This window comes from Chiloscyllium punctatum, chromosome 9 (genome assembly GCF_047496795.1).
Source record: "Chiloscyllium punctatum isolate Juve2018m chromosome 9, sChiPun1.3, whole genome shotgun sequence".
Taxonomy (NCBI): domain Eukaryota; kingdom Metazoa; phylum Chordata; class Chondrichthyes; order Orectolobiformes; family Hemiscylliidae; genus Chiloscyllium; species Chiloscyllium punctatum.
Window position 1 is genome coordinate 120,117,866 of NC_092747.1, and position 27,990 is coordinate 120,145,855.

Here is a 27,990-nt window from a genome sequence, read left to right on the forward strand (position 1 = left end):
CGATCTACTGAGCTTTTCCAGCGATTTCTGTTTTTGCTACAACTACGGTTCTCTATTTTCCTTGTCGCCATGCCTTTGCTCATTATAGTGGCAACACTCATTTCAAGCTTTATTTACTCCTCCATAAATTCTACCTTTCTCAGAACATCCTGTGCTGTTAACTTTGTTTCCCTTTGCCCCACAGATATTTTTAACTTGATTTACAGAGCTCCAATGTTTGCCTGCTTCCCAGCTAACCTCTAATCCAAATAGTGCTGACAGATGCTTGTTTCTCAATGGAATGTGCAATTACCAAGTGTGACTAGCGGCTATTTGCAAATATGGCCCTGATGTCAAGGGCAGTCACTCCCACCTCGCCTCTGTAATTCAGCTCCTTTTCCAATGTTTGGATTGAGGTTGAATGGGTTGCAAAGAATATGAAAGAGTTTACAATCGGATCAGCCATGTCTTGTTCCATTGGGAGTAGGCTTGAAGGGCTGAATGGGGCGACTCTTGCTCCTTTGTTCATATGCATATTCATGCATTGGTGCCATGGGCAATCTCCTTGCATGCATTTATTTTACTTCAAAAAGCTTCGTGCACAAGTAACGCACAGTCTCAAGTGCTTCTACAAATCCGGTGATGAAACACAATCCTCAACAGACATTGAATCAGTGTATGGTTTTAAAGTACCACCATGTACAATAGAATTATAGATTACAAGTATTATCAGACTTTGTATCACATATTGTTTAAGACTGTTATTCTGTCCACAACAAAGTGTGCTATAGCAGCATGGGAAAAACAACTGGTAAAGATGTTAGAATTCACCACATGCTTGTTATTTGGTCACAATTTCTTTATACTAACAGCACACTTATCAGTACGTTCAATAACTAGCCAGTATCATGTATATATACTTTCTCACAATCTCAGTGAGACAATGAAGAGCAGTTGCAATCTGTTTTCCAAAGTTCTTTAAATAAAGAAATAATTCAAATAGTGCATTTAAAATCTTATTTTTATTTGTGTAGTTTGTACATTTACAATATGGGGAAAAAAGCACGCTAACTTTTGCTAAATGATGAAAACAAATCAGAACATTAAGAGGTATGTGTACTGCAGATCCAGACAATAATTCTCCATGCCCCCAGAATGTGGTGAGTTTCCTTACCTGTGAATGTCAGCAGCCATTCCAGAGACAACAGCATTGAATTTGTTAACACACCACAGACAGACTCCACGGTTAATTCAGGGTTTGTCGGGCTATCGATTTTGATTACAGATCAAAAACAAATGAATTTAAAATGGGCACCATTGCTAATTTGCTTCATTTACAGTTGATATTACTACATCATCCCAATACTACTTAACATTTACATCACATTGGGTTTGCTAAGTTCACGACAGCGGAACCCATCTTTAGATCATCTCTGTGAAGATCCCTTAATCTTTCAAAGTCCCAATCTACTACAGCCAATTTGTGAAGAAAACTGATGAGGATGATTTGTTTGAGAACATTTTACATCTACAAATCAGAGATGCTCTATACAGGGTTCCATTGTACTGATAAACAGGATGTTGGATTTCAGTTTTAAAATCACATTTCTCATTCTGCTAAGAAATGTTGTAGAGCACAGCCCACATCTGATCATTCGAACTTTGTCTTTTCCAAAAACACTTCAACATGAAGCTACAAGGTTAAAAAAAAGAACACAAGCACAAAGTTATCCAACAGAGCTTTTCAGTGAGAAGGACAGCTTTGGCCTGGACTTCCCCTTGCCCAGGATCAGTTTTTGTTCTTCCTTTTGTTGGCGCTGTCTTTCTTGCTCTAGCTTCATCCTTTCTTCATGGATTTTTCTTTGCTCTTCAACAATTTTCAATTGCTCTTCAGCCTGTAAATTCAAATTTTAAAAATCAATTGCTTAAAAATCAACAGTTTCCATTACAGAAAACAAGTTGAAATTTTGAGAATGGATCACAATAGCAAGCTCAGGTAAACCTGCTCTGAAATGACTTCAATTCTCTGAGATACATTTAAGTAAAAGTCATAGAGGAAACCAATATTAGATGCCAATCCTTTAGCTGTCAGATTCAAAAGGCACCAAGATACCTTAAATCACCAAGACATTAAAAGAAAACAACTGAAACGGAAAAACCTCTGAATGGCAAGAGTGCATTCACCACTGAAAACATTCACATAATTCTGATTCTTTTGGGCAGATAGCAGTCACACAAAAAATAAAAATGTTTCAGATCAGCCTACCGTATAGATCCATGCTGTCGTAGAATATACCTTCTTGTCAAAAGGACTAAGGAAATTGAGCCCATTTATAATTTGAAATCAAGGCTTGACCTGGTATAATTTATATAAAAGGTCTCACATTTATATACTCTAACAACTTGTGTCTTTCTTATTTTCTAAATACTCCAAAGCCCATTTAATACTTTTGAATTGCTTTCAGTAATGACCTACTGGGAAATGCAGCAGCCAGTTTACACACAAGATCCCACAAGTGAGATAAATATTATTAAACATTATGCAAAGTGTCAGCTGAGAGATAAATATTGACCATGACATCAAAATACACCTGCTCTCATTTGAATAGTCCTTTGGGATTCTCTAAATCCATCTACACAGATAATGCAACAAATAAAAAACTACCTTCAACAATGTAGCACATGTTCAATAATGTATCAAAGGTATTAATCACTCAGAACTATGAGCTCTGGTTTTGAATTGGGTATCAGAAGTGAGGTTATTATTGAGGCAAGATAATACCATGAGAAGAAATATCAGACGTGAAATGCATATTGCTGAAAAGTCAGTTCCCAAGGCTCAGGAGCTTAAGTCTTGAGAATCATGGGTAAGTGGGTCTTATGAATCATTGATATATAGTCATAGACCTGCACAATACTTGGATCGCATGTGTTCACATGGAATTACTGCAATTGAATTCATTAATGTTTAGATATCATCCATGTAACATCTCTATAGTTTTAATTTTTTGGATGCTGAAAGCAAATTATGTTTCTGCATGAGTTCATAAACCTGTCACATCTGCAACTCATGGACTTTTAACTTGATTTGTAATTCTATTACTTGACATTCACAACACAACTTGTTTAAGGACACTTTTGGATTTTAAACAGGGAGTCTGCAAAATAAGTAGCTATTTTCTGTGCGTTGAGTCCTTCCCTATACCACTAAAGCAAAGGCGGTTAGTAATGACAGGGACATCGTTTGAAACCCTAGTGATCACAGAGCTATTTTATCTGCCCCAAAAATCTATCATTGCCTCTAAAGAGATTTGCTTCTGAGTTTGCAGAGGTCCATGCCATCCTGTAACATGAAACATTCTACCATACTGACCGTTAGACTGTGAAATTTTTGAAAATCCTGAAATATGATAGCTGCAGCCATTCTTTGTTAATTGGGCCAAAGTTTGACATTTTCAATTAAATCAAGTAGAACCAGATAACAGTCCTGAAGTCAAGGTTCCTCGATTTCAACAGTCCATTTGTCATTAAAATAACTATTTTGTTGCTTGGACAATATCATCCATATTAAATCACAAAGGATCATAAACAATCGTCAAATAAATTACCGTAGAGAAACTGGCTATTGCCTCTGACAAAGACTTCAAATTGAATGGCAAGGCCAAACATTTACAGGTTCGAGCAATGTCTGAGTAAGAACTAGAAGGGAGACCAAACAGGATGGCTGTACTTGGGTTGATATAGTGTTAATGATACAACGCTGATCATATCTTAGTTGAGAACGTATTAAATTGCACCCTTTAGTAGGTTGTTTTGGCTGGGGGGGGGGGGGGGGGGGGGGGGGGGGGCGGGGGGGGTAGAGGGGGAGCTGTTCAACTGTTTTTTCTTGAGTTAAGTGCGTGCCCAGGAACTTGAAGCTAGATGAAATGTTTTCAGCAACAACCCAGTCCATGGGAAAGCAGCAAAAAAATCAATCAATTCCAGTAAGCAAACACAGCACTCTGGCTACTTAATTTGAATTGGCAAGCTGATTCCAGTTTGTAATTGATATTGAGAAAAGCTGTGCGAATCACAATGCCATTGCCTTAGTTGTGCGCACCAGAACAGAAAAATGATTGGAAGACAGAAATGCTCAAGAACGCTGCGAATTTTAACAAGGAATATCCATGTGTAAAATCAAGAACTCTGTAGTCTAGCTAGAGAACCAGAACTTAGAAGCTTCAGTAGTCAAGCAGTGAAGCACTCATCTGCATCAAACTCAGAAATACCCAACACAGAAATGTATCAAATAATAAGGCTGAAGACATGCACTGAGTCAGTATTGAGTCACAGATACTGAGAGACTTGAAAACATGACATGAACTACATCCTGAGCCAGTGACAGTGGAGTTACTATAATTGGATTGAGTAGCTAACACTTAGAAGTTCCTTAATGAGCTGAAGTACACTGCAACCATAAAGTAAGGATACCCAAAAGAATATTCTTCCTGTGTGAAAAACGACAAAAGAGGGATGTATAATCCCTCTATCCTCACAGGATGACAGCCATATATTTTGCATCTGTAACTAAGTATAATGAACTGGTACCCTCATGCTTGGAAATTAATATCAATATGCCATTTTTGTTGCTACATTTGCATCTTATTAGGTCAAACCCTTCTGTTCTGTTAGAAGAATACCACCTTTATGTTCTATGGTAAACAGAGGTAAAGATTCCTCAGCTGTCATATGCACCATCTTCATTTTTAAAATAAATTATACTGTTAGCTTGGTAACTGCATCAAGATGCTCAGTCAACACCAATACTCAACACAATACAGGCTGAAGAGAGGAATGCAAATGTTTAATGGTAAGCAACACTCTAAATCACCATTCCCAAGACAAGCAATTAAGATACAATTACGCTTAGTGAAAAATACAAGCTTTAGTCTATCCTACTATGGAATTGAGAACATCTTTCACAATAAGAGAAGGATTTGCTCCATTCCATTTAATACATTAATTTAATCTTATTGAAACCTACCAATTTAGCTTGAGCTTCTGCTATTTTTCGATTATTTTCCTCCAATATTCGCTCAAGTTCTTCTCGTTTAGCTCGTTCTTCCTCCTAAATAGGAGACAATATAATGTTAATAGAGAGAAATAATTTTAATATTGCATCTACACTAACTGCTCCTTCCCTTAGTATTCTTTCCTTCCTCTGACTATGCCCAAGACAGCCACATTTTTATTGCCATTCTTGTGAACTATTTTGCCCCTAATTAAATTCTTCCTGGGTTTAAACCATCCCACCCCAGCCCTCAAACAGCAATGACCCAAACCCTCCTTTGTCAGGCTTGCTGATATTACTATTTTTAAACCACACAATACAACTGCTAAAGAAACTTTACCAATTACATTAACAAAAATAAAAAAGATAGAGTTTTTCTCAGCAATTACAAATACCTACGTATTCTTTACCTATAACGCCATTAATCAGCATTAAAAGTTGAATATTTACTGTCTCGTCCAGTGTCCTGCAGAGTGTGCTCCTCGGCTGCCATATGCGCCAGCTTCCTCTTTAAACTGATTTGTACTGTTAGCTTGGCAACACCTGCATCAGCAGCTCAGCCAATAACAAGAAACACAACACAACGTAGGCTGAGCTGAGGAATGCAGATGTTTACGGTAAGAAGAAACAATATAAATCACCATTCCTAAGGCAAACAATTAATAAGAAAGATACATTTACTGTTAGTGAAAAATACAAACTTTAATCCATCCTTCTGTGGAACTGAGAACACCTTTCACAGTAGGAGAAATGATGGTTTGTTCCGTTCTGAGAACATTAAGTGCCATTTAAGCTATTTGTGATCCAGTAACTTTTCAAATCAAGGAGGTTTGTTATTACAAGGGAATGAGTAAATGCTGAATGATTTATACTGATTTTGGGCTCGAAAGATTTTTGTTATGATGTACTTCAGCTACTAAATACATTTGAAAGTTTGAAGGTCATTCCGCTACAAAGTTCAGGCAAACACCCAGTAGGTGTTTAATGTTTACAATTTCACAATGTACACAGAACGGAAAATTATATTTTCTGTACTGTGAATGGCCCAGGAAATTTGCCCTTTGTCTGTAGGATGACAATGTTAACATGAAGCCAAGCAAACTATGAAGAAACATGAAAAAAATGATCTTACTATGATTAGTAATGTGCTACAAGCTGACACTCATCAACCCTGGAACTTAAATACCTGGATACAAATAAGTTAGAATGCAAATTATAACATAATAGACATCACCTTACAGTATATCAATATGCTGAACACTTACAACTAAAATGAAATGAAAACACAAAAATAAGGCAGCACTGGCTATCATGCAACTTATAATAGTGTTTCAGAATATAAACTCAATTTGAAGGTCTTTAATTTTATAAAATGTCATTTAAATTAACTGTAGCATTTTCCTAATACATTTTATGCTGCTCTTTGATGCATTCAATGTAAAGAAAATGTAGAATGATTTCCCCTTCAAGGCTGCAAACAAGAAAATTCTGAAATGAAAAATTTTGTGACAGACCAACTGAGTAAACAAAAAAAAACACTCCTTCACGATGTCAACGGATTAAAGCAAGAAATTGCAAGTTTAGGTACCAAAACTTAATTACTTGTAAAATACATCATAAGTCAATGTAACCAAAGTTCTGGTGGTTATATTTCTAGAGGAATAACAAGTACATCTTCATCAACAAAACAAACTAACCACCATCCCTTTGAAGACCTCAGGCCAGTAATATACAGTCTTAGTCATCAATGTTGATGCACTGGCAACCACTAAATGTGCTAATGCCGTTTGTCAACATGAAATAGCATAAGACAAACAAATGCAATTCATTCTTACCTTCCAGAAAAGGAGGGGTATTAAAGCTTACAGTATATTTTTTTATCTCTTGTACATAGTAAGGAACTTTACATGTGGATTTCTTTTTGAGTGTTAAGGTCATATGACTGCTGTGCATTAGGTCTGAGTCTAGGCTTCGATCTCGTTTGAGGTCTGAATTGAGATATGAAGGCAGGGGAAGAGAGGAAGGCATAAAATGAAAGTCAAATATGCTGAAATAAACAAAAGGAGAGGGGCAGCAAAGATCCAAACTTAAGTCTGTGGTTTCAATTTGACAATCATGAGATTATGACATTTTTTCCTTCCATCATTTACAAGAAAATCTGATCAACTACAAAAAAGATGTACACCTACCCGAAGGCAGGGGCTGTTTGAGAGAGATAATAAAACCTTTTGATAATTATAAAACAAAGGAAAATTAATTATTTTTTATAATGTCATTGACATGGCCTGTAAATATTTGGCATGAATGTACAGAAAAGGAACTGGGACTTCAACTTTTTTGGTCAGTATGAACAGGGTGTCAGCATAAATGCATAGGGCCACATGCTGTATAAAACTTTATAAAGCAACACTGGATTGCTTGCATCATATGGTAAATAAAGCACTACTGCTTGCTTTAGTTCTAATTCTACACAATGCCTGGCATTAAAGTTTAAATGTATTACTTGAAAGAAAATGCTCACAATGAGGTGGTTTGTAAAACATTCACAGGATGAGGGCTTTGTTGGCTCGGCCTTCATTTATCACCCATTCCTAATTGCCCACAGGTAGAAAGTCAACCACATAGCTTTGGATCTGGAATATCGCAGATCTCCCTCCCTAAAGTACTTTTCCACAATTGACAATGGGTTACATGGTCACCATTAAACCAACTTTTTATTCCAGATTTTTATTGAGTTCAAATCTGCCATGGTGAGATTCAAACCCATGTTTCCACATACTAGCCTGTTGTCCAGTGAAATTACCCTGCACCACCACTTCCCTAAGTCACTTTATATTCAAACGGTTAATGTGAAAAGTTTTGAAGTTGAATGGTCAGCTAGGTACTGCACTTTTCTGTATAACTAAACATTTCATTTCAGAATCCAGGGGTGATGAGTGCAAGCAAAATTAACAGAAGTAGCAATTCACTATTTCACAGGAAGACATTTTCCAGCTTCTAATACCATGACCATTGAATATATAGGATGTCTAGCTTCAAAGAGGGACTCACCAGTCGCCAATAGCCCTCTTGGGAGGAATAGGCACTTATAACTACATGCTGGAGGTGGGTAACAAAGGACTAGCTCCAGTCCCACAAGAATCCTTTGAATAAAATGGAGGCTGATATCAGAAACCTCAAGATAAAATTTCCCCTTTATAATCTGATTTAAGATGGATATATAGCAAACATAAACCACTTGCCATGAGCAAGCACTGCAAGTTCAACCACATTGACCTACTTCAGCTTTGGAAAGACTAAGCCACTTGGAGTAAGGATGAAATACAAAGTGTTTACACAAATGAAGGGCAAATTGCGAGACTGAAAAGCCTTAAGGAAAAAAGCTTTTGCGTGGTTAGGTTAAAAATTCTGCAGCCATGGCAAAAGTTTCAATTAAACTCAATTCTGGGGAAAAGATTTTCAACAGAAATTATGCTGGCACATTAGTATTTTTTTTTACCAAAAGTTCTTGAATTTAAAGAGCAAATGCCATGGAACAATGCTTTGTGTAGCCTAATTAAAAACTACATTTAGCATCTCAAACCATTACAAAATGTTCATTTGTACATCAGAAGAAATACAACTTATGAAAAACAAAGCTATGGTACTGCAGACTGCTGGAAAAGGGAAAGATGTATTCTGATTCCATTTACTGATGAAGATTAAGTGGTGACCATTGACTGCGACTGAAAGTTTTGCCATGGACTGTCGTTTGCTTTTCCAACGATCGAGCGTTACCTCTCTAGCTTTCTGTGCAGCGAGCTCAGCATGTCGCTGCCGCTCAAGCTCCTCCAACAGTTGCTTTTCCATAATGCGCTTGGCCTCCTCGACACGCCGGAGTACCTCACGCTCAATCTCATCTTTACGTTTTTCCAACTCTTCTTCCACACGTTTGGCTACAAGTTCTTCCACTCTTCTTGCAGTTTCTTCCTCAATCAGCTTCTCTTCTATTTCCTGCTGTCGACTTAAGTGTAGGAAAGAAAACAATTAGTAAGCATGTAAAAGTGGGAAAATCCAAGAACAAACAGTTCTATTATTAATCTGGGGATAGTAGCCTCCATTCTAAATCAGAATATTGTGGGCCAATCCATACACAACTGCACATAACATATGCTGACTATGCACCATATTACTAACAACAAACAAACACACCAACCTGGACCCAATATACCAGCCACTACAGCAGACAGCTCGAACTGACAACCGGAAGTGGCAGAGACAGGCCACTATAAATGCCGGAGGAAACAGCACAGAAGCGCTTCACAGGAGGCTCCCAAGCACTGAGGATGCCACCTAGACAGGGGACGAAACATTTGCAAGACAAATTCCCAGCTCGGTGAACAGAACCACAACAACGAGCACCCGAGCTACAAATCTTCTCCCAAACTTTGAACCATATTACTAAGGAAGCCGCTGAAAGTGTGAATAAAACTTCAGCTCTCTCAGGTGCAAGTTAAAAGCGCCCTTAGAATTATTTTGAATGAGAGCAGGGGAACTCACCACTGGAGACCTGACCAATGATTAATTAGACAACAATGCTTGAACAGTTTATTGATTATTAATTGCGTACTGTTAGTGGGGCCTTGTTGTGTGCAATCTGGTTTCCTTTTTTTTTGGTGTTACAACAGTGACTACACTTCAAAACCACTTAAATTGGCTGCAAAATACTTCTATGTAATAATTATTTTCCCCTCCTTCCTTATACCTGCTTCCCCACTTTTTTATGGTTTATTTCTCCATACCTCCTTAATTCTGCTCCCCCCCCATAATATATGGGAACCATACTTAGTCCTCAGTCTGCCTAGACGTTTTAAAATTTATTATTTTATGGGATAGGAGTGTCATTGGCAAAGGTGGCATTTGCTGCCCATCTTGAATTGCCTTTGAACAGGGTGGCAATTTTTCAGCGCAGTTAAGAGTCAATCAAATTTCTGTGTATCTGGAATCCTATGTTTCAGGAGACATGAGTGAACTGGATATGTTTTAACAACGATCAATAGCAGTTCCATCATCAGCACTACTGGGACTAGCTTTCAATTCCAAAACCTTTTATTGATTTGTTTAAATTCCATCAACTGCTGTAATAGGATGTGAACCCATGAACCTAGAGCATCAAACTGACCCTCAAATAATAACCTGTAACAACTTTCAGTATGGCACTGTCTCCCCTTTATGGATGGTACCTCCAAAAAAAAATCATGTACTGAATTAATCAATCTACAGAAGACATTCTGCAGGATTCTCATGCTTTCCTCCTCCAAGTTTGAGTGTGATCGCACAAGATCCAATGGCACAGATGAAACCAGTCCAAGCTTGTAGCATGAGTACATCAAAGAACCTATAGGGATATAATCTTAATGCATTTAATTAAGGAATGCAAAAATGCATAAAATTCATTTCACTGAAAGTAAGTACTCTAGGAGCTGCAAAAGCAAAATTTATCAGAAGCATTGGTAATGGTTTTGTGTAACCTGGTTTGCAAAGTATATTTTTACTGCCATTAAACAGGTCATAAATACATGTATTAATAGGTTCTGACTGAAAATTTTCAAGCACAGGTAGGCAATCCTTTATCCAAAATTCTGAAAAGCTCCAAAGTTTTTTTGAGAGTTTTTTTTCTCATTATCAAGGTTGTTTGGCATGCAAACAGTTCCTGAAGAAGGGCTAATGCCCGAAACGTCGATTCTCCTGTTCCTTGGATGCTGCCAGATCTGCCGCGCTTTTCCACCAACACATTTTCAGATGCAAACAGTTCACCCAAGTCGACACCCACTCGAAGCATGTCACTCAGTTGAGACGTGTGGGGGCGTGGCCAAGCACCAGCAGGCCTCAATTCTCTCTCAAGGCCCATTTTATTGAGTGAGTCTACTCCTCCAGTAAGATTTTTTAAAATTCTGAATTCCAAAAACCTGCTGGTCCCGAGCATTTCAGATAAAGGATTGTGCACCTGTATTTGTTTTTTTAATCAAAGTATGATAGGATCCTTTAATCATTCCCATTTCAAGAGTAAATCTTGTTCCAGATATTCCAACAAGTGTAATTTGTTTAAAAAATGCTGCTATTGGGCTTTTTTATTTCTAGTTAGGTATCTAGAGCCTGGTTACTTCAGAAATACAGTGCATACCTGAAATCTGAGACTTCCATGTCTAGCAGCAACATGTAGAGTTACAGTGTATATATGTGCATGACAGCGTGTGCATGGTTGTCAGGGCTGGTGTTTTGTGGGAGATGGGGCAAAAGAACAGTATCAGGGCAGGCAACATGTAGTCAGTTGTCATGGGTCCTAACGACAGGAGTCGTCAAGGGAGGTGTAGTTGTGCATCAGTTTAATAGTTACCCAGGAGCTAATCAAGGTTTTGAAATCTCTGATGTTAAGGATTTTTTTTGGGGTGGGGGTGAAAGGGGGAAGGATAGAGGAGACATGGTCTGCCCCAGATGCTGGGGAACTGCCCATGTGAGCCATCCATTTCTCAAGTAGTATCCATTGAGTCTGCTGCCTCTGGGCTTTCACAGCGTCATGGCGCATTACACAAGTCCATGTTGCTGCAATGACTATTCAGAAGTAGGCTCAAGCACTCAAAACATTCTCAAGCAGGCAGCCCAGACCGTAACTTTGCAATTTGTTTCAGTAAGCGTACAGTGAAAATTACCCAGAGTAAGTTAGCTAGGTTGACTACCAGGTTTTAAAACAAAAATTTATTAACAAAATTACAGAATGAAACAAAGAACAGAATATAGAATACCCACAGACCTCATCTATCCAAACTAGACTTAATTATGCTGTTCTGAAAATACACAATAGTCCCAATAAGCAAACCACTCAAACACAGAGTAAAAATGAAACAAAGGCTTACAGGTCAAAGTTAGAAGGGCAGAAGGAGAGAGATTAGCAGCCAGTTTCCACACAGGCTACTGTTGAACCGAATCAAAAAAGATTTCAGCTTTTAGGGCTGACCATACCCCTTTCATTATATAGGTTACTTCTAAAACATGAAAGTTGTGGCTTAAAATATCATCTATTGTTTCGGAGCCTGGACTATTTTACGACCCCTCTGAAAAAAAACAAGGACACAATCCTTGAGAAAAGTACCAGCTTTATGACAGTTATTGGAACATCCAGCTCTTATGTCTACATTAACTCTAACATTAATATGAGCAGGACCAACATACTTTTGTCAAATTTTTAAAAGTTGTCATTCTATTTATATCAAGAAGGAAAACAGTTTAAAAACAGTTTGAGCTTTCTAAATTAGGACAAAATGGGAACACCAAGTCGTCTTGTAAGGCATCAGAAACATCAGGGAGAAGATAGACTCAGAGCTTGGGTCTCAATTTATCATCTGAGGAAATAATCAAGAGCTGTAGCAGACTGGGGCACATTAGAGTTTTAAGAAGCATAAAACAAAGTTAACTATGAGGGGACAGGAAGCATTGAGTAATTAAAGGTGCGAACAAAAAAGCAGTTGTCAGGTGTATAACAACTGAGAACCAGGTCAAAAATGGAATGCTCAGAGAAAATTGAAAAAGCGGGGGCGGCATGGTGGCTCAGTGCTGCCTCACAGCACCATGGTCCCAGGTTCAATTCCTGACTCAGGCGACTGACTGTGTGGAGTTTGCACATTCTCCCCGTGTCTGCGTGGGTTTCCTCCGGGTGCTCCGGTTTCCTCCCACAGTTCAAAGATGTGCAGGTTAGGTGAATTGGCCATGCTAAATTGCCCGTGGCGTTAGGTGAAGGGGTCTGGGTGGGTTGCTCTTCGGAGGGTCGGTGTGGACTTGTTGGGCTGAAGGGCCTGTTTCCACACTAAGTAATCTAATCAAAAAGACAAGAAGAAACTGACAACTAATGTATGCTGTACAAACCTTCAAGTACAATATGTGGAGGCATGGGAATGAGGGTGATTTAGCAGTTTGGATCAGAAATCGCTAGTGAGGTACTGCAAGGATCTGTTTTGGGTCCACTGTTGTGTGTCATTTTTATAAATGACCCAGGTGAGAGGATGACACTATGGTTGGTAGATTTGTGGATGGTGATGAAGGATGTTGTAAATTAGAGAGACGTAAATAAAGTGCTGGGGTGGGCTGCGTAGTGGCAAATGGACTTTAATGCAGAAAAGTGAGAGATGATTCACTGTGGAAGGAGTAACAGGAATGCAAAGTACGGGCTAATGGTAAGATTCTTGGTGGCGTAGATGAGCAGGGACGTGGATGTGTGTTTACCTATTATTTACTTATCAATGCTACCTAACTATGTGAACTGCCTGTATTGCTCGCAAGACAAAGCTTTTCACTCTGCCTTGGTACACATGCCAATAAATTCAATTCAATTCAGAGAGATCTGTGTCCAGGTACATAGATTCTTGTAAGTTGCCACCCAGGTTGATAGGGTTGTTAAGAAAGCATAGTGTGTTAGCTTTTATTGGTAGAGGAATTGCGTTTTGAGACCATGAGATCATGCAGCAGCTGTATGAAACTATAGTGCAACCACATTTGGAGTACTGCATTCAGTTCTGATCATGGATAGGAAGGATGTGGAAGCTTTGGAAAGGGTTCAGAGGAGATTTACGAGGATGTTCCTTGACATGGAGGGAAGGTCTTACAAGGAAAGGCTGAGGGACTTGAGGCTGTTTTTGTTAGAGAGAAGGTTGAGTGGTGACTGAATTGAGACATATAAGATAATCAGAGGGTTAGATAGGTTGGACAGCGAGAGCCATTCCTTGGATGGCAATGGCTAGCATGAGGGGATAATAGCTTTAAATTGAGGGGTAATAGTTATAAGACAGATGTCACAGGTAGTTTCGTTATTCCGAGTAGTAGTAGGGGGTGTGGAATGCACTGCCCGTAACAGCAGTAAACCTGCCAACTTTATGGGCATTTAAATGGTCACTGGAAAGGCGTATGGAGGAGAATGGAATAGTATAGGTTAGATGGGCTTCAGATTGGTTTCACAAGTTGGTGCAACATCAAGAGCTGAACAGCCTGAACTGCGCTGCAATATTCTATGCTCTACAGATATTTTAGTAATTTGACGATGGTTTAAAACCAATAAAAGGAAGTGGCATTTGATGGGCTGTCTACACTTGATTAGGGGTATCATCAGATGAAATGTTTCTTAAGATATTATGGGAAATGAAAGTCAAAATGTTGACTTATGAAGATGATGCCACTAAGCAATTTAGAGTGCATCTTTCACAACTATTTCATGCATCACTATGATTGCAATTTTTTGAGTGATGGGTTCCTATCTGCAAACCAATGCTGCATTTTTGACAGTATCTTTTGTCAATTATTTGTCATAGAGATGTACAGCATGAAAACAGACCCGTCCATGCCGACCAGATATCCCAACCCAATCTAGTCCCACCTGCCAGCACCCAGCCCATATCTCTCCAAACCCTTCCTATTCATACACCCATCCAAATGCCTCTTAAATGTTGCAATTATACCAGCCTCCACCACTTCCTCTGGCAGCTCATTCCATACACATACCAGCTTCTGCATGAAAAAGTTGCCCCTTAGATCTCTTTGATATCTTTCCCCTCAAGTTCTGGACTCCCCGACCCCAGGGAAAAGACTTTGTCTATTTATCCTATCCATGCCCCTCAAATTTGTAAACCTCTATAAGGTCACCCCTCAGCCTCCGACGTTCCAGTGAAAACAGCCCCAGCCTGTTCAGCCTCTCCCTATCGCTCAAATCCTCCAACCCTGGTAACATCCTTGTAAATCTTTTCTGAATCCTTTCAAGTTTCACAACATCTTTCCGATTGGAAGGAGACCAGAATTGCATGCAATATTCCAACAGTGGCCTAACCAATGTCCTGTAAAGCCGCAACATGATGCCCCAATTCTGTACTCAATACTCAGACCAATAAAGGAAAGCATACCAAATGCCTTCTTCACTACTCTAGCTACCTGCGACTCCACTTTCAAGGAGCTATGAACATGCACTCCAAGGTCTCTTTTTTCAGCAACATTTCCTCGGACCTTATGATTAAGTGTATCGGTCCTGCTAATATTTGCTTTCCCAAAATGCAGCACCTCACATTTATGTGAATTAAACTCCATCTGCCATTTCTCAGCCCATTAGCCCATCTGGTCAAGATTCCGTGTAAGCTGAGGTAACCCTCTTTGCTGTCCACTACACGTCCAATTTTGGTGTCATCTGCAAACTTACTAACTGTACCTCTTATGCTCACATCCAAATCATTTGTGTAAATGAAAAAAGTAGAGGACCCAGCACCGATCCTTGGGGCACTCCACTGGTCACAGGCCTCCAGTCTGAAAAACAACCCTCCACCTCCAAAGATCTTCTCCTTTGAGCCAGTTCTGTATCCAAAAGGCTAGTTCTCCCTTTATTCCATGAGATCAAACCGTGCTAATTAGTCACCCATGGGAAACCTTGTCGAACACCTTACTGAAGTCCATATAGATCACATCGACTGCTCTGCCCTCATCAATCCTCTTTGTTACTTCGAAAAACTCAATCAAGTTTGAGAGACATGATTTCCCACGCACAAAGCCATGTTGACTATCCCTAATCAGTCCTTGCCTTTCCAAATACATGTGCATCCGGTCCCTCAGGATTCCCTCCAACAACGTGCCCACCACCGACGTCAGGCTCACTAGTCTATAGTTCCCTGGCTTGTCCTTACCGCCCTTCTTAAACAGTGGCACTACGTTGGCCGACCTCCAGTCTTCCTGCACCTCACCTGTGACTATCGATGATACAAATATCTCAACAAGAGGCCCAGCAATCACTTCTTTAGCTTCCCACAGATTCTCGGGTACACCTGATCAGATCCTGGGGACTTATCCACCTTGAACCGTTTCAAGACATCCAGCACTTCCTCCTCTGTAATCTGGACATTTTGCAAGATGTCACCATCTATTTACCTACAGTCTATATCTTCCATATCCTTTTCCACAGTAAATATTGATACAAAATACTCATTTAGTTTCATCCCCATTTTCTGCGGCTCCACACAAAGGCCACCTTGCTGATCTTTGAGAGGCCCTATTCTCTCCCTAGTTACCCTTTTGTCCTTAATGTATTTGTAAAAACTCTTTGGATTCTCCTTAACTCTATTTGCCAAAGCTATCTCATGTCCCCTTTTTCCCTCTTAAGTATACTCCTGCCTCCTTTATACTCTAAGGATTCATTCAATCTATCCTGTCTATACCACTTGATCTATTTGTCTCGAGCAAATTTGGAACATGCCTCCTTGCAAAGATTAGAAGATTTACCATCCACAATATTTGAAGAATTTTGTGCCAATTAAATCAAAGATGTTTCTGAAGAATGGTAATAATATTTCAGGAATACAATTTAAGCATCAGGCCAGATGCCAAGTAAATCTTTCCTACCTTCTGTCCTAACTGTAAAGATCATTGCTTAATGGGATTTTTCTCTCTACAACAGCCATTTTGTGGTTTATGAGTGAGATTGTTAATTACTTGTAAAGAGAGACATTTTTGCATTAGTTGCCATTCCTCAATAATATAAGTGAGACTTTTTCTTAAGAGCATTTGCAATTTACAAAGGGAACTTCCATCCATAAGTCTGAGTAAATTTGGACTCTCAGATAGTTGAATGTGACAAGGCAGATTCTAAAACATGACTACCCATTTTGGATCTTTCTCAAGGCTTGCAGGATTTGTGTTGTCCTTTTCTGGCATTTCTGATCAAATGTCCTTGTGTTTCAATTTTACTAATTTCAAATTGCTTATTTTCAACACTAATGCACTTTTTGTACACCCATTTAAATCTGGCCCTGTGAACAATTTAAATTATTTGATCCATGAATTATCAGCACCGTGAACACATTACCCTGCCGACCACATGATAACTGACTTCACCAGTCTATATGAAAACCAGTCACATGAGGCAGAATCTTCTATTTGCACCAACATCTGAATAAATGACTAATTAGCAACTAGTTGCCAAGACATTCAGAATTTTTGTGGTTATTTTGATTTGCTGAACAAGCTGTCTGGTCAGCTATTAATTGAATTTGGTAATCAAAGGAGAAATCCACTGAAAAACATTACTTGGAATGACTTCATGCGGGCAAAAGTGTAATTTTGCCAAGCCTTCATGTTTTGCAGAACTGCTGACATTTAGCTCTTTCATAGGATGCAAGTGAGCTAATGAAGATTCCTTGAGGTAACTTATTCCAAACGCTGCTTTAAGCGATTCCAAGATTAAAAACAAGCAGTTAAGATTTTAAACTCACAATACTAAACAAAATGGAACAAAAAGGCAGCAATGAGCAATTATCCACACTGAAAAATAAGTACTGAAATATGAAAACAAAATATCTGTAGGGGAACCAAATACAGTGCCGTGAATGTGATTTCAGTAAAACTATAAGGCACATTTGAACACTTATATCTGAACAATGTACATAAAGCCTTTCCAAAAGCGCTCAACAAGACGCTGCTAAAAACAGGTTAATTCAAATGATCTGTGCAATGGAAAGCAGATTCTGCATTAGTTTGGGAATTAGTTCAGTTCCCACAAGCATAGTTGCTCATGTTGAAAGATATCAGCACAAAATCAGTACTATAGTATCAGTGTCACTACTAATAGGTTAACAAAAAAATCAGGATTAGTCCCTTGCTTTGGCTAATAGTACTGGATACAAAAAAAAGGTAGGTGGAAAAGTCCCGAGTTCCTGAACTTAAAACCCAAAAGAACTGCTGTAAATCAGAAACAAAAAAACAAAAATTGCTGGAAAAGTTCTCTTCCCATGTTGCCAGACCTGCTGAAATAAGAGTTAACTTTCAGGTCTGGCGACCATTCATCAGACCTGAGGGTCACCAGACCTGAAATGTTAACTCTGATTTCTCTTCACAGATGTTGCCAGGCCTGCTCAGCCTTTCCAGCATTTGCTGTTTGAGTTCCTGAACTTGTTTGGATCATCTTAGGCAGTGAGAAGAATTTGTCATTTTACCTTGTTGAATTGGTCTAGAGTTTGTTCTTCTGTCTCTCCTAAGATGTGCACTAACTAATGAAGGGAGCGTTTGACAGCTTGATGAACCACTCAACTTTTCCTTGTTTGCTTCTTCATATACTGAAGTTAACCAAACCTTTCAACAAGTGCTAAACTTGGAAGTTTGTGGTCATGAACATACTTGCAAATGAATTGTCTAAAAGCAGACCTCAGAAAGCTCTTATATAAGAAATGTACTTTTGCAATTTCCAACATCTAATACAATTCTCCAAATTAATTTTTAACTATTGAGATACATTGCAACCAGGTAAACTAGGTGCCAGCATATTTAACCTCAAAGAACTTTCATACTTTGCTTCAGTCAGCTTGGGCAATGACAGTGAACTTAAAGTCTCAAAATTTAACAAATGAAGTGGTACCACTGTCCTGTTATTTGAATTAATAACTGTCACATGTACCTTGCTACAAAATTACAGCTCTCTCACGCTATCATAAAATGTAAAAATAAACCATAAAGAAATAAAGAAAAAATGTCCAACTTTCAAGTCCTTCTTGTTAAGAGTTCAGTCGTGGGCCAGGGGCCTGGGGAGCCTTTCCATTGCTGCCGGAGCCAAAGTCAACACTTGCCCTCACTGACACCCTGACCAATGCAGTTACCATTGACACTGCCTGGTACTGTACCTGTCCAATTCACTCCACTGCTGCCACGAGTCTGCTTTGGGCCCACCTTGCCAATGCAGCCACTGATGCCTCTAGGTCTCATACTGGGCCCAAACCATCTCTACCTCCTTGAATCTGCGCTGGACATGGACGCCATTGGAAACAAACTATACTTTGCAGTAACAGTCACGAGTCAATGTTAGGACCCCGCCTTGATAATCTAGAAGCCACCAGGAACGCAAACTCTCCTCCAATGTCACAAGTCCGTACTGCTGGGCCTACTCACTGCCGCAAAGTGTTGCCACATGGATTGCTTCATCATCTGAGGAATTATGAATGATTCTGAACATCACATCGCCAGCAAACATCCCCATTTCTGATTTTATGGTGGAGGAAAGGTCATTGATGGAACAGTTGAGTATGATTGCAACTATACAACTACCTAGATACCTGGTTGTAATGCATCCCAATAATACTATGAATGCTCGCTAGATATTTGCCTGCTATCTTGTTTGGGCATGTGTGTAAGAGACCAACAAGGGAAAAACCAAGTCAATTTGCTGGATACCTATAATTTTACATCAATTATATGTGCTCACAGCAATACTATCTATTTTCTTTACTTTGATCTGTTCCGTGTAGTGACTATTGACTTTTACTTTAATCTTTCCATTAAGGTGAACAACTTCACATTTTCTCATATTACATTCCATCTGCTCAACTTCTATCTAGAGTTGCATCCTTGTTATGTCATCATCACAACATATTTTCCTACCTATCTTTGTCATCTTTGTGTTATGAGATATTATATAAATTTGGCCAGTTTTCTCTAGAATTTAGAAGGTTAAAGAGTGATCTGATCAAAGTCTGCAAAATATTAACAGGAAAAGACAGGATAGATAAAGAATAAACTATTTTCACTGTTAGGGATTTTAGAATTAGGGTGCATAATCTGAGAATGAGGGCCAAACCAGTTCAGGAAAGATGTTAGGAAGCACTTCTATACAAAAAGAAATACTCTGCCACAAAAAGCAGTGGATGCTGAATCACTTGGTAGATTTAAAATCCGAGACAGATAAGTGTTTGTAACGTAAAGGTATTAGGGATATGAACCAAAGGTAGGTACATGGACTGAGGCCACAGATCAACCATGATCTAATTAAATGGTGGAACAAGTTCAAAGGAGCTAAATGGCATTCTTCTGTTTCTATGTTCCTATCTGCAAATGTGGCCATGATGCCTTCGACTGTCTCATCTGAGTCATTGATATATGTTTACAAAGTTGAAGGCACACTACAGACCCCATGCAGATCCCACTCATCACATCTTGCCAAACTGAGAAAGATTCACTTATGCCAGCCAACCAGTCTTCTAACCCTAGCAATATGTTACCCCGACACCATGAACTCCCGCTCTGCACAATGCCCTTATGTGGAACCTTGTCAAATGACATTTGTAATTAAGTGCAGTACAACGAGCTCACCATTTCCCATCTTGCACAGTATAGTCAGCCAAAATTTTACTGAATGGCAGAGGAAGATTAAGAGCTTCATCCTGTCTTAGTTCTGATGTTACAGCTGCAGACACAGATGGTAATCAATTTTCAAAAGCAAGTTCCCTATAAATAGCAATCAGAAAATGATCAGAGTGTTTGTTTTGGTGATATTCATTCGGGGTCAATTAACGGTAGCCACACGGAGAAAATATTGTACTTAAAATAGTGCCTGGAGATCTTTTATGTTTATCTAAGGTATATATACCTCAGTATGAAGACTGCTGCACCTGAAACAAAATCGTAGCACAAATGTGTAAATAAAATCATGCAGAAAGGACAAGGGCTTACATTCCCAAGACAAAGGTGCATCTCAAGTAAATAAAGTCATAAAAAGGTGAATAGAATACCAGGAACTCGGTATAGATATAGAAGTTAAAAGATAATTGTCAATCTATATGAAACCTTTGTAAGTCAATAGTGGGAATATTCTGAAGCCTGAGCTTTACCCTACGCATACAAATCTCAGAAAGTAAGTGTGAAGTCTAGTTTTTTAGATTAGATTACTTACAGTGTGGAAACAAGCCCTTCTGCCCATCAAGTCCACACCGACCCGCCAAAATGTAACCCACCCAGACCCATTCCCCTACATTTACTCCTTCACCTAACACTACGGGCAATTTAGCATGGCCAATTCACCTAACCTGCACATTTTTGGATTGTGGGAGGAAACCGGAGCACCCGGAGGAAACCCACGCAGACACGGGGAAAACGTGCAAACTCCACAAAGACAGTTGCCTGAGGTGGGAATTGAACCTGGGTCTCTGGCGCTGTGATGCAGCAGTGCTAACCACTGTGCCACCATGCAACTAATTGGCGTGAGGCAACACAAAAACCAATTAAAAAACTGAGATGGTGTATTCTTACAAAATAGGGTAAGTGATAGGAATTTAACCGGATATAGAAAAATGTTTTTGGTTCCTAAACAGAAGGGGCTTTTCATAGAAGACTGAATGTAACATACTGAACAACTTTATTTAAATGACACATTTAACATTGCAAAGCATCCTAATGCAATACTTGTGACAACAAAAAGAACCAGAACCAGACAAGACAATATTAGGATAGATGACCAAAACCTTAATAAAGTATCTTAAGAGGGGAGAGATGCACAGAACCAGAGTTTTAGGTAGGAAATTCACAAGGTTAGAACCTAGAAAACTTAAGACATAGTTAAAGTGAATCAAACCAGCCATGCACAAGTGTCTGTAACTGCAGAGATCTCAGAAGGTGAATTGACCAGTGGAATGTAAAAAGGTAAAGCTATGGAGAAACAGTAAACCAAGGATAAAAATTTCAAATGTGATGTTAGATAAGGAGCCACAGTAGGTCAATGAGCATGATGGGTAATGAATCAGGAAGCAAGCTGATTGTTTGATGAGTACAGGCCTTTTTAAATTTAAGGTGAAATCGGCCAGGGAAGTACCAGACAAAAAGGTGAGACAAAAGTATATTGAAAGTCAGGACTGAGACAGAAACATTGCATTTTTTTTAATATGTAGGACGGTGCACCAATGGAATGTCTGAGAGATGGTGACTGGAGGAGACAGCATGTCAACACACATAAAGGGATTAAATGAGGAACAAATTTGAAAAAGAAAAGGATGTGGGAGCAGAGCAAGCACATTAGACCTGTACTTGTACCACTGGACCATTTATTTTAGGAGTTAAATAGTTGCATCAGCTAATATACATTATGTACAAAAATAGACAACCACTTTATCTAAAATCTGGATTTTGATTTAAGCAAAGGATAAAATACTGTTGTTGGTTAATTCACCCTACATTGATTCTGAAGTGTTTTTCTGTTCTTTTTCTTACATGATTGCATTTGAAGTCTACGTCTGCCAACTGAAGTCTCTAGGATCAATTTTTTGAGATTTTTAGCAGCATTCAAAAAACTATATTCCAGAACATTCACATGGTTCATTTGATAAATACACGTCAAAGCTGCACCACATTAAACAGATCAATAACAGCTCAAATTTAACACTCATCCAAAGTAACAAAGAGATTGGTCACAATGCTCGCAACCATTATGTGGAGGAAGAGAAGAAAATATTTCAATCCTGACTGTTCAGCAATTACTCCAAGTGTATTTGAGAACAGGGATGGTTCAACATTCATAAGTTATATTAAAATAATCAGGAGTTACTGTTCTCCAACAAAGTTTGCACTTTTACATAATGGTTAAAGGAAGAAAAGAGCTAAGGGCCAGGAACAGAAATAAACTGGAGAAACTCAGAAGGTTTGCAGCATCTACAGAGAGAAATGGAGTTAACATTTCAAATCCACTGGCCTCTTCGTCAGAACAGATGAAGGGATATAAAGAGGTATCGTTTGAATCTAGCTTAATTCTTCATGTGTAGCATATATTATATATAACACACACACACTCATTCATCAAAGGATGTCTGAACTCTCACTCCTGATGCATTGTTATAATGTACTTCATAGCTCATGAATAATTTAAGAAATTATGCTTGCAATATTAGAAATTAAAGACTGGGCTACTGAATTACAATAAGGTTACAACATAACATCTGAAATGACTGTTGCACTTTCAAAGCTTACAGTAGCAAATCCAGTTAATTTCAAGTCACCTCCTGATAGATACACTTGATTTTAGGAAAATTCATCCTAGCTTCGAAGCAGACATGCCACTCAGCTGTTTTGAAAGAAAGCATCCACACAAATGACAACGAAATCTGATGAAATTTCATAGACCCAAAACTTTATTTTGAATAATGCACATCTTTTCATTATTGTGCAAGTTGGGAAGGAGAAAATGAGGTGAGAATTAATAGGTTAAGAATACTTCCTCCTACTCCTGGAACTTATAACCCCAATAATATAGGATATTGAGTGCAGATACAGTAGTGTGATAGATTTTAGCCTATGAGATTCCAAGGCATACGATCATTTGCAATACAACAATGATCAGCAGCCTTGGAAGAGTTGAAGTGATAAATTATTTGGGAAATGTCAACTTAATATCAGAGAGGATGCAATTCCAAGTTCTTTGGAAAATACGTGGAGATTGGGAGAGGGGGTTGCAAAGTGTGGAATGAACTTTATCCCATACCTGATTTTCACAATGATATGACCTCAATGAATAACATGAAAAGGATCAGATGGGTAGACATGGGAAGGGAGCATTTGATAATGGCTGGTAAGGAGAAAGTGTGGACAGCAAATGCTGGAGATCAGAGTTGGGAGTGTGGTGCTAGAAAGGCACAGCAAGTGAGGCAGCATCCGAGAAGCAGGAGAATCGACGTTTCGGGCATAAGCCCTTCATCAGGAATTATAGCTGACAACACTAGCAATAGCAAAGTTAGAAAGTTAGAGGAGGAAGTGATAGGTGATAGGTCACTGACGTTACTTTTTATCTTCTCACTTCTTAATTAGTGTTAGATGAAGGTGAACTGAAAAACCTTTATCTTTAATCTAAGTAAAACTGAAATACACAGCAGCAGATATATAGACAAACACAGATTGGTACTCATTCTATTTTCAAGCACAGAAATTCCCCTTTGTTTCTGAATTAGTTCTAACTTTGCTTCAATTTCCACTTACATACATACTTCTGAAAAGAAATGAAGACGACTTAGTTCACAATCGACATAATTTCTCCATTAAACAAGTCACACAATTACTCAAAAAGGAGAAAAGCGACTATCAAGCCCCTAAGACATGTCTTTAGATCAAAATCCCACATCAACCTTGTACAGTGTTAATTTTACAAGCATGAATTGAGGTTGTCTATATTTTAATAAAGAACCAATAAGCAGTATTGATTTTAAGGCAAGTTTCATCACTGATTTAATAGCCACACAAAGCAAAATGGACCTGAACTACATAGAAGACTTGCAACATCACTTTAGATTAAAACAGAATAAGTGAATGGGTTCAGAATTTTTGCTTGACCAGCCCTGGGGTGGAAGCCAGTAATGGACAATAGTACTTAGACTGCAAAAAAAAGTGGAGAACCAAACATCTTTCTTTCTTGATCCATGTTTATATGCAGCTTACATCTGTATCCCAAAATTGGATTACAGCCCTAAAATTATCTTATTGTATTGCAGCAGAGTTCTCTCAGACAGCTATCCAAAAAAACCAAAACTGAGTGTTTAATTGCCTCCACTTCTCTCCTACAAATCTCCCTGTTTGCCTTGCAATGTCTTTTCCTCAATGACTTTGAAGCACTCTTATCATGAACTCTTATGAATCTCCCACAAATTTTCTTCCCCACAAGTTTTGCTTTGTTACCATTTCCTTAGCCTGTGCCATGGTTGTTCACCAATATAGAACATGCAGGAAAATGGAAGGCAACAGGTGGGTTGGAAGCAGGTACAAAACTGAGGTGAATTGGTTAGATTTGTCAACACCGTGGAAGAAAGGGGGTGTCCTCTAATCATTAGAATCTCTTTTGGGTGGTCTACATAGTAGCAGAGACACCAGAAATGTGTGTACTGGGCATATTTTGCAACAATCACTTATTGCAAGACCACGACACATTTGACTTTCCTTATACTGAAATATGCTTATAGCTCAAGCTCTCCGCATATGCAGTAAACAAATTCAATACAGAGATAACAGACTAGCTGAAATTAAATTAATTTTGTACTAAAAATGGTTTTGCAGTAAACGAATAATGGAACTGAACACATTTATAAAGTCTTCTAAAGGTGGTAAACATCTCAAGAGTGATCAGCAGTTTTTAAAGGTGCATCAAGGGCTTTCGGGATGGAATTCTAATGTTTGCGCTTGAGGTAGCTAAAAGCACCATGGAGTGATTAAAGTAGGTGGTGTACAAGATCAGAACTGAGGGAGCACAAAACTCAACTGTGTTGAGATGGGAGGTCAAAGAGGAGATCAAAGCAGACCAGAGTTAAATACATGTCAGCAGGAAATGAATGAATGCAAAGTTGTTGCAGGTTAGGATGACAAATTTTGAGTTTTGAATACCCCAAATCTATGGAGGCCTATGAGAAAAGCATAGGATTTGGCAAAGAGATTTACCATAAGCACAAGAAGAGTTTTAGCAGCAGATGAGCTTACACTGAGCAAAGTCAGACAAACTCCAAAAACAAACCTTCCAGCTCAGTGAGCAAACTTACATCCAAAAGTCAGACAATATTATGGACATGGAGGGTAGTGGTCTTCATGACTGCAAGGACATGTAGTCAAAAACTGACCTGGGTCAAATACAATAGGAAGGGTACAACTGAGCTGGGCTGGCCTCAGTTGACAGGGAGTGTGATGGGAGTTGGTAGCAGAGGAATAAAGTTTGCAAAAGGAACTGAAGAAAACCTTCCAATCCCAATACTTAGTTGGAGGAAAATACTGCTTCCAGTACTGGATGTCAAGAAAGTGGCACAACAATTTTCAGCTATTTGGAACATGATGTTGCAATGGGGTGGGGAGATTTTTGAAGAATTTCAGAGATGCACTGGCATTGCAATATGAATAAAAGAAATTGCTGTGGATCTGACTGGAAGAAGAATGGAACCAGATATGTTCAGTCTGACACAGCTGAATAACAAATATATGAGAAGTTGATGGTAGAAAGAAGTCTCAAAGGCTGCTGGCAGGTCAAGAAAAGATAACACACCAGACAGAAAGAAACATTAAATGAAATTTATGGCTTCAGTTAGAGCTGTTTTAGTACTGGCAGGAGTGGAAATCTTATTGAAACAATCCAAACATGAATTTACAGAAATAAAATTAACAGGTAAGTTCAAGATATTAAGGAGTTGGGGGAGATGGAGATGGGCAGAAATATCACTAACTTTTTTTGAGAGGGGTGTTAATGACAGATTTAAGGGGAGAGTAGTTCCAGGGGACAGAAACATTAACAAGGGTAACTAAGACGAGGTGAGAACTTCTTTTAAAAGTAGATAATTCAGGTGGCTGGCAGTTTTGTAGAAATAGAGTCAATGAGCAGCAACGAGTTCCACAGACAAGATCTTCTTGGAGGGCAGAAACAAAAAGAAAAAGGAATCAACAACAGGCCAAGATTGCTTCATGATTCAATATCTACCTCAATTTCAGCTTGCCCCATTGCTCTTAAGTCACTAATTCAGTGTCTAAAAGATATTGATCTCAACTGAACTGACAATTATCTCCGTCCTAAATAATCAACTCCAGATCCTGACTGCAGATTCCCCAGTCAGAAGGGAAAGTCCTTCTTATACATACCCTGTCAACTCTTAGAAACTGTGTGTTTCAATGAGATCAACCATTCATTCTTCTGGACTCAAAGAATATAAACCTATCTCTAGAATAACCTGCAACAGCAGAGTGCATTTTCAAGGTCTTGGATATAAACCTGATAAGTATGCAGACTGCAAGCTAAACACATATAAAGTTATACTTTTAGCACACATTTTAATCTAAAATAATTCCAGGTGTAACTTTGGAAAGCATTGTACAATGAGTACAAGAATGTTAATGGGTTTGTAATACCCATTAAGCACCAACATGCTGACATCTATTTTTCTACAGAATTCAAACACATGCAATTTAGATCAATTTCATATCTTTCCACTGGAAAAAAATCCTTAATGGTACAGAAACTTTTTTAAAAAAGCTCTTCAATTGCCAGGGTGATAGCCAATCTAATGTGCTGTCTTCAACAACCAGTGGGAAATAACCTTTTCATAGGGAATGACCCTGCCAAAACCGCTCAAAACAATGCACTGAGCTAGTACAGTATATTAGCAAAACTCTTACCCAAGGATTAACAGACTTAATGTAATCACTGCAAGGTTATGTACAGGGTGGCATATGGGAAGTTTATAAAATAAACTACGAATATTAAAATAGCACAGAAGGATCAAGTACTCCTGGTTTACGTACTAACCACCCCCTCTTCCCCCCAGTACAAGTGGGAGTCAGACCTTTATATTTTCCAGAAGGACATAAAAATGTGGGCACTCTTTCTTTAACTGAGTGGGGAGGCTGCCATTTTAGATCGATCACCAAACTGAAACCCCCGCAGCAGGTCTGGGACCCTCGGCCGCCTCCCACCAAACCCCCCCACATCCTGCCCATTCCCCAAGCCTACTCCCAGGGCCAGCACAGGCCCCTCCCCCCAGCAGGAAATCTCCTCCCCCCACCCCAACACCATTCCGCGACGCTGTCAAAATCGAGGCCGAGGCCTCGGCGATTCGGGGCAGGCCGCGGAAACGGCGACACTCACATCTTGCGCTGCCTCTCCAGCTCGGCTTTCTTCTCCTCCTCCTCCCGCTTCTGCTTCTCATCCAGGCTGCTCCTCTTGCTCAGGTTGCGGCCGAAGATGTCGATGCGCTCCGGCGTGGTCCGGCAGCGGGAGCGGGAGCGCGACTCCCGGTTGGCCGCGTGCCGGCGGCTCTTCTTCTCCCGGGACTTGGAGCGTTTGCGGGGCCGCTCCTTGTCCCGCGAGTGCGAGCGGGTCCGCCGCTTGCCGTGCTTGCTGCTCTTGGCGTGCTTCGAGCGCGACGAGCTGCGGCTCCGAGACCGGCCCATCGCCGCCGCCGCCGCCGCAGCCACCGGGTGGGGTGGACGCTCCGGTCGAAGGCTTCTCCCCCCCCTCCTCTTCTCTCTCGGTGGGGTGGGGGGCAACCTGAACGCGCTTCCCGTCCGCCCGCTGCTCGAGTATTGCCGCTCCCCCGGCTTGCAGGGCTTCCAGCGGCCGCAGGTTCCCCGAGGCCTCGCCCACGGAGACGCGATGGAAACAGCGACAAAATGGCGGCGCTGGTAAATATGGCAGAGAGGCT

The 27,990-nt window shown here is 39.6% G+C and overlaps 1 protein-coding gene across 1 annotated transcript; it reads right to left on the bottom strand.

Annotated features, from left to right (window-relative positions):
* Positions 1-982: 982 nt before the first annotated feature.
* LOC140481645 (arginine and glutamate-rich protein 1-like) lies at positions 983-27,990 on the bottom strand. The gene is made up of 4 exons (XM_072578162.1): positions 27,435-27,990; positions 8,807-9,032; positions 5,003-5,086; positions 983-1,874 (listed from the first exon to the last, which is right to left on the bottom strand). The coding sequence occupies exons 1-4, from the start codon at positions 27,737-27,739 to the stop codon at positions 1,707-1,709; spliced, it is 783 nt and encodes a 260-aa protein (XP_072434263.1). The 5' UTR covers positions 27,740-27,990; the 3' UTR covers positions 983-1,706.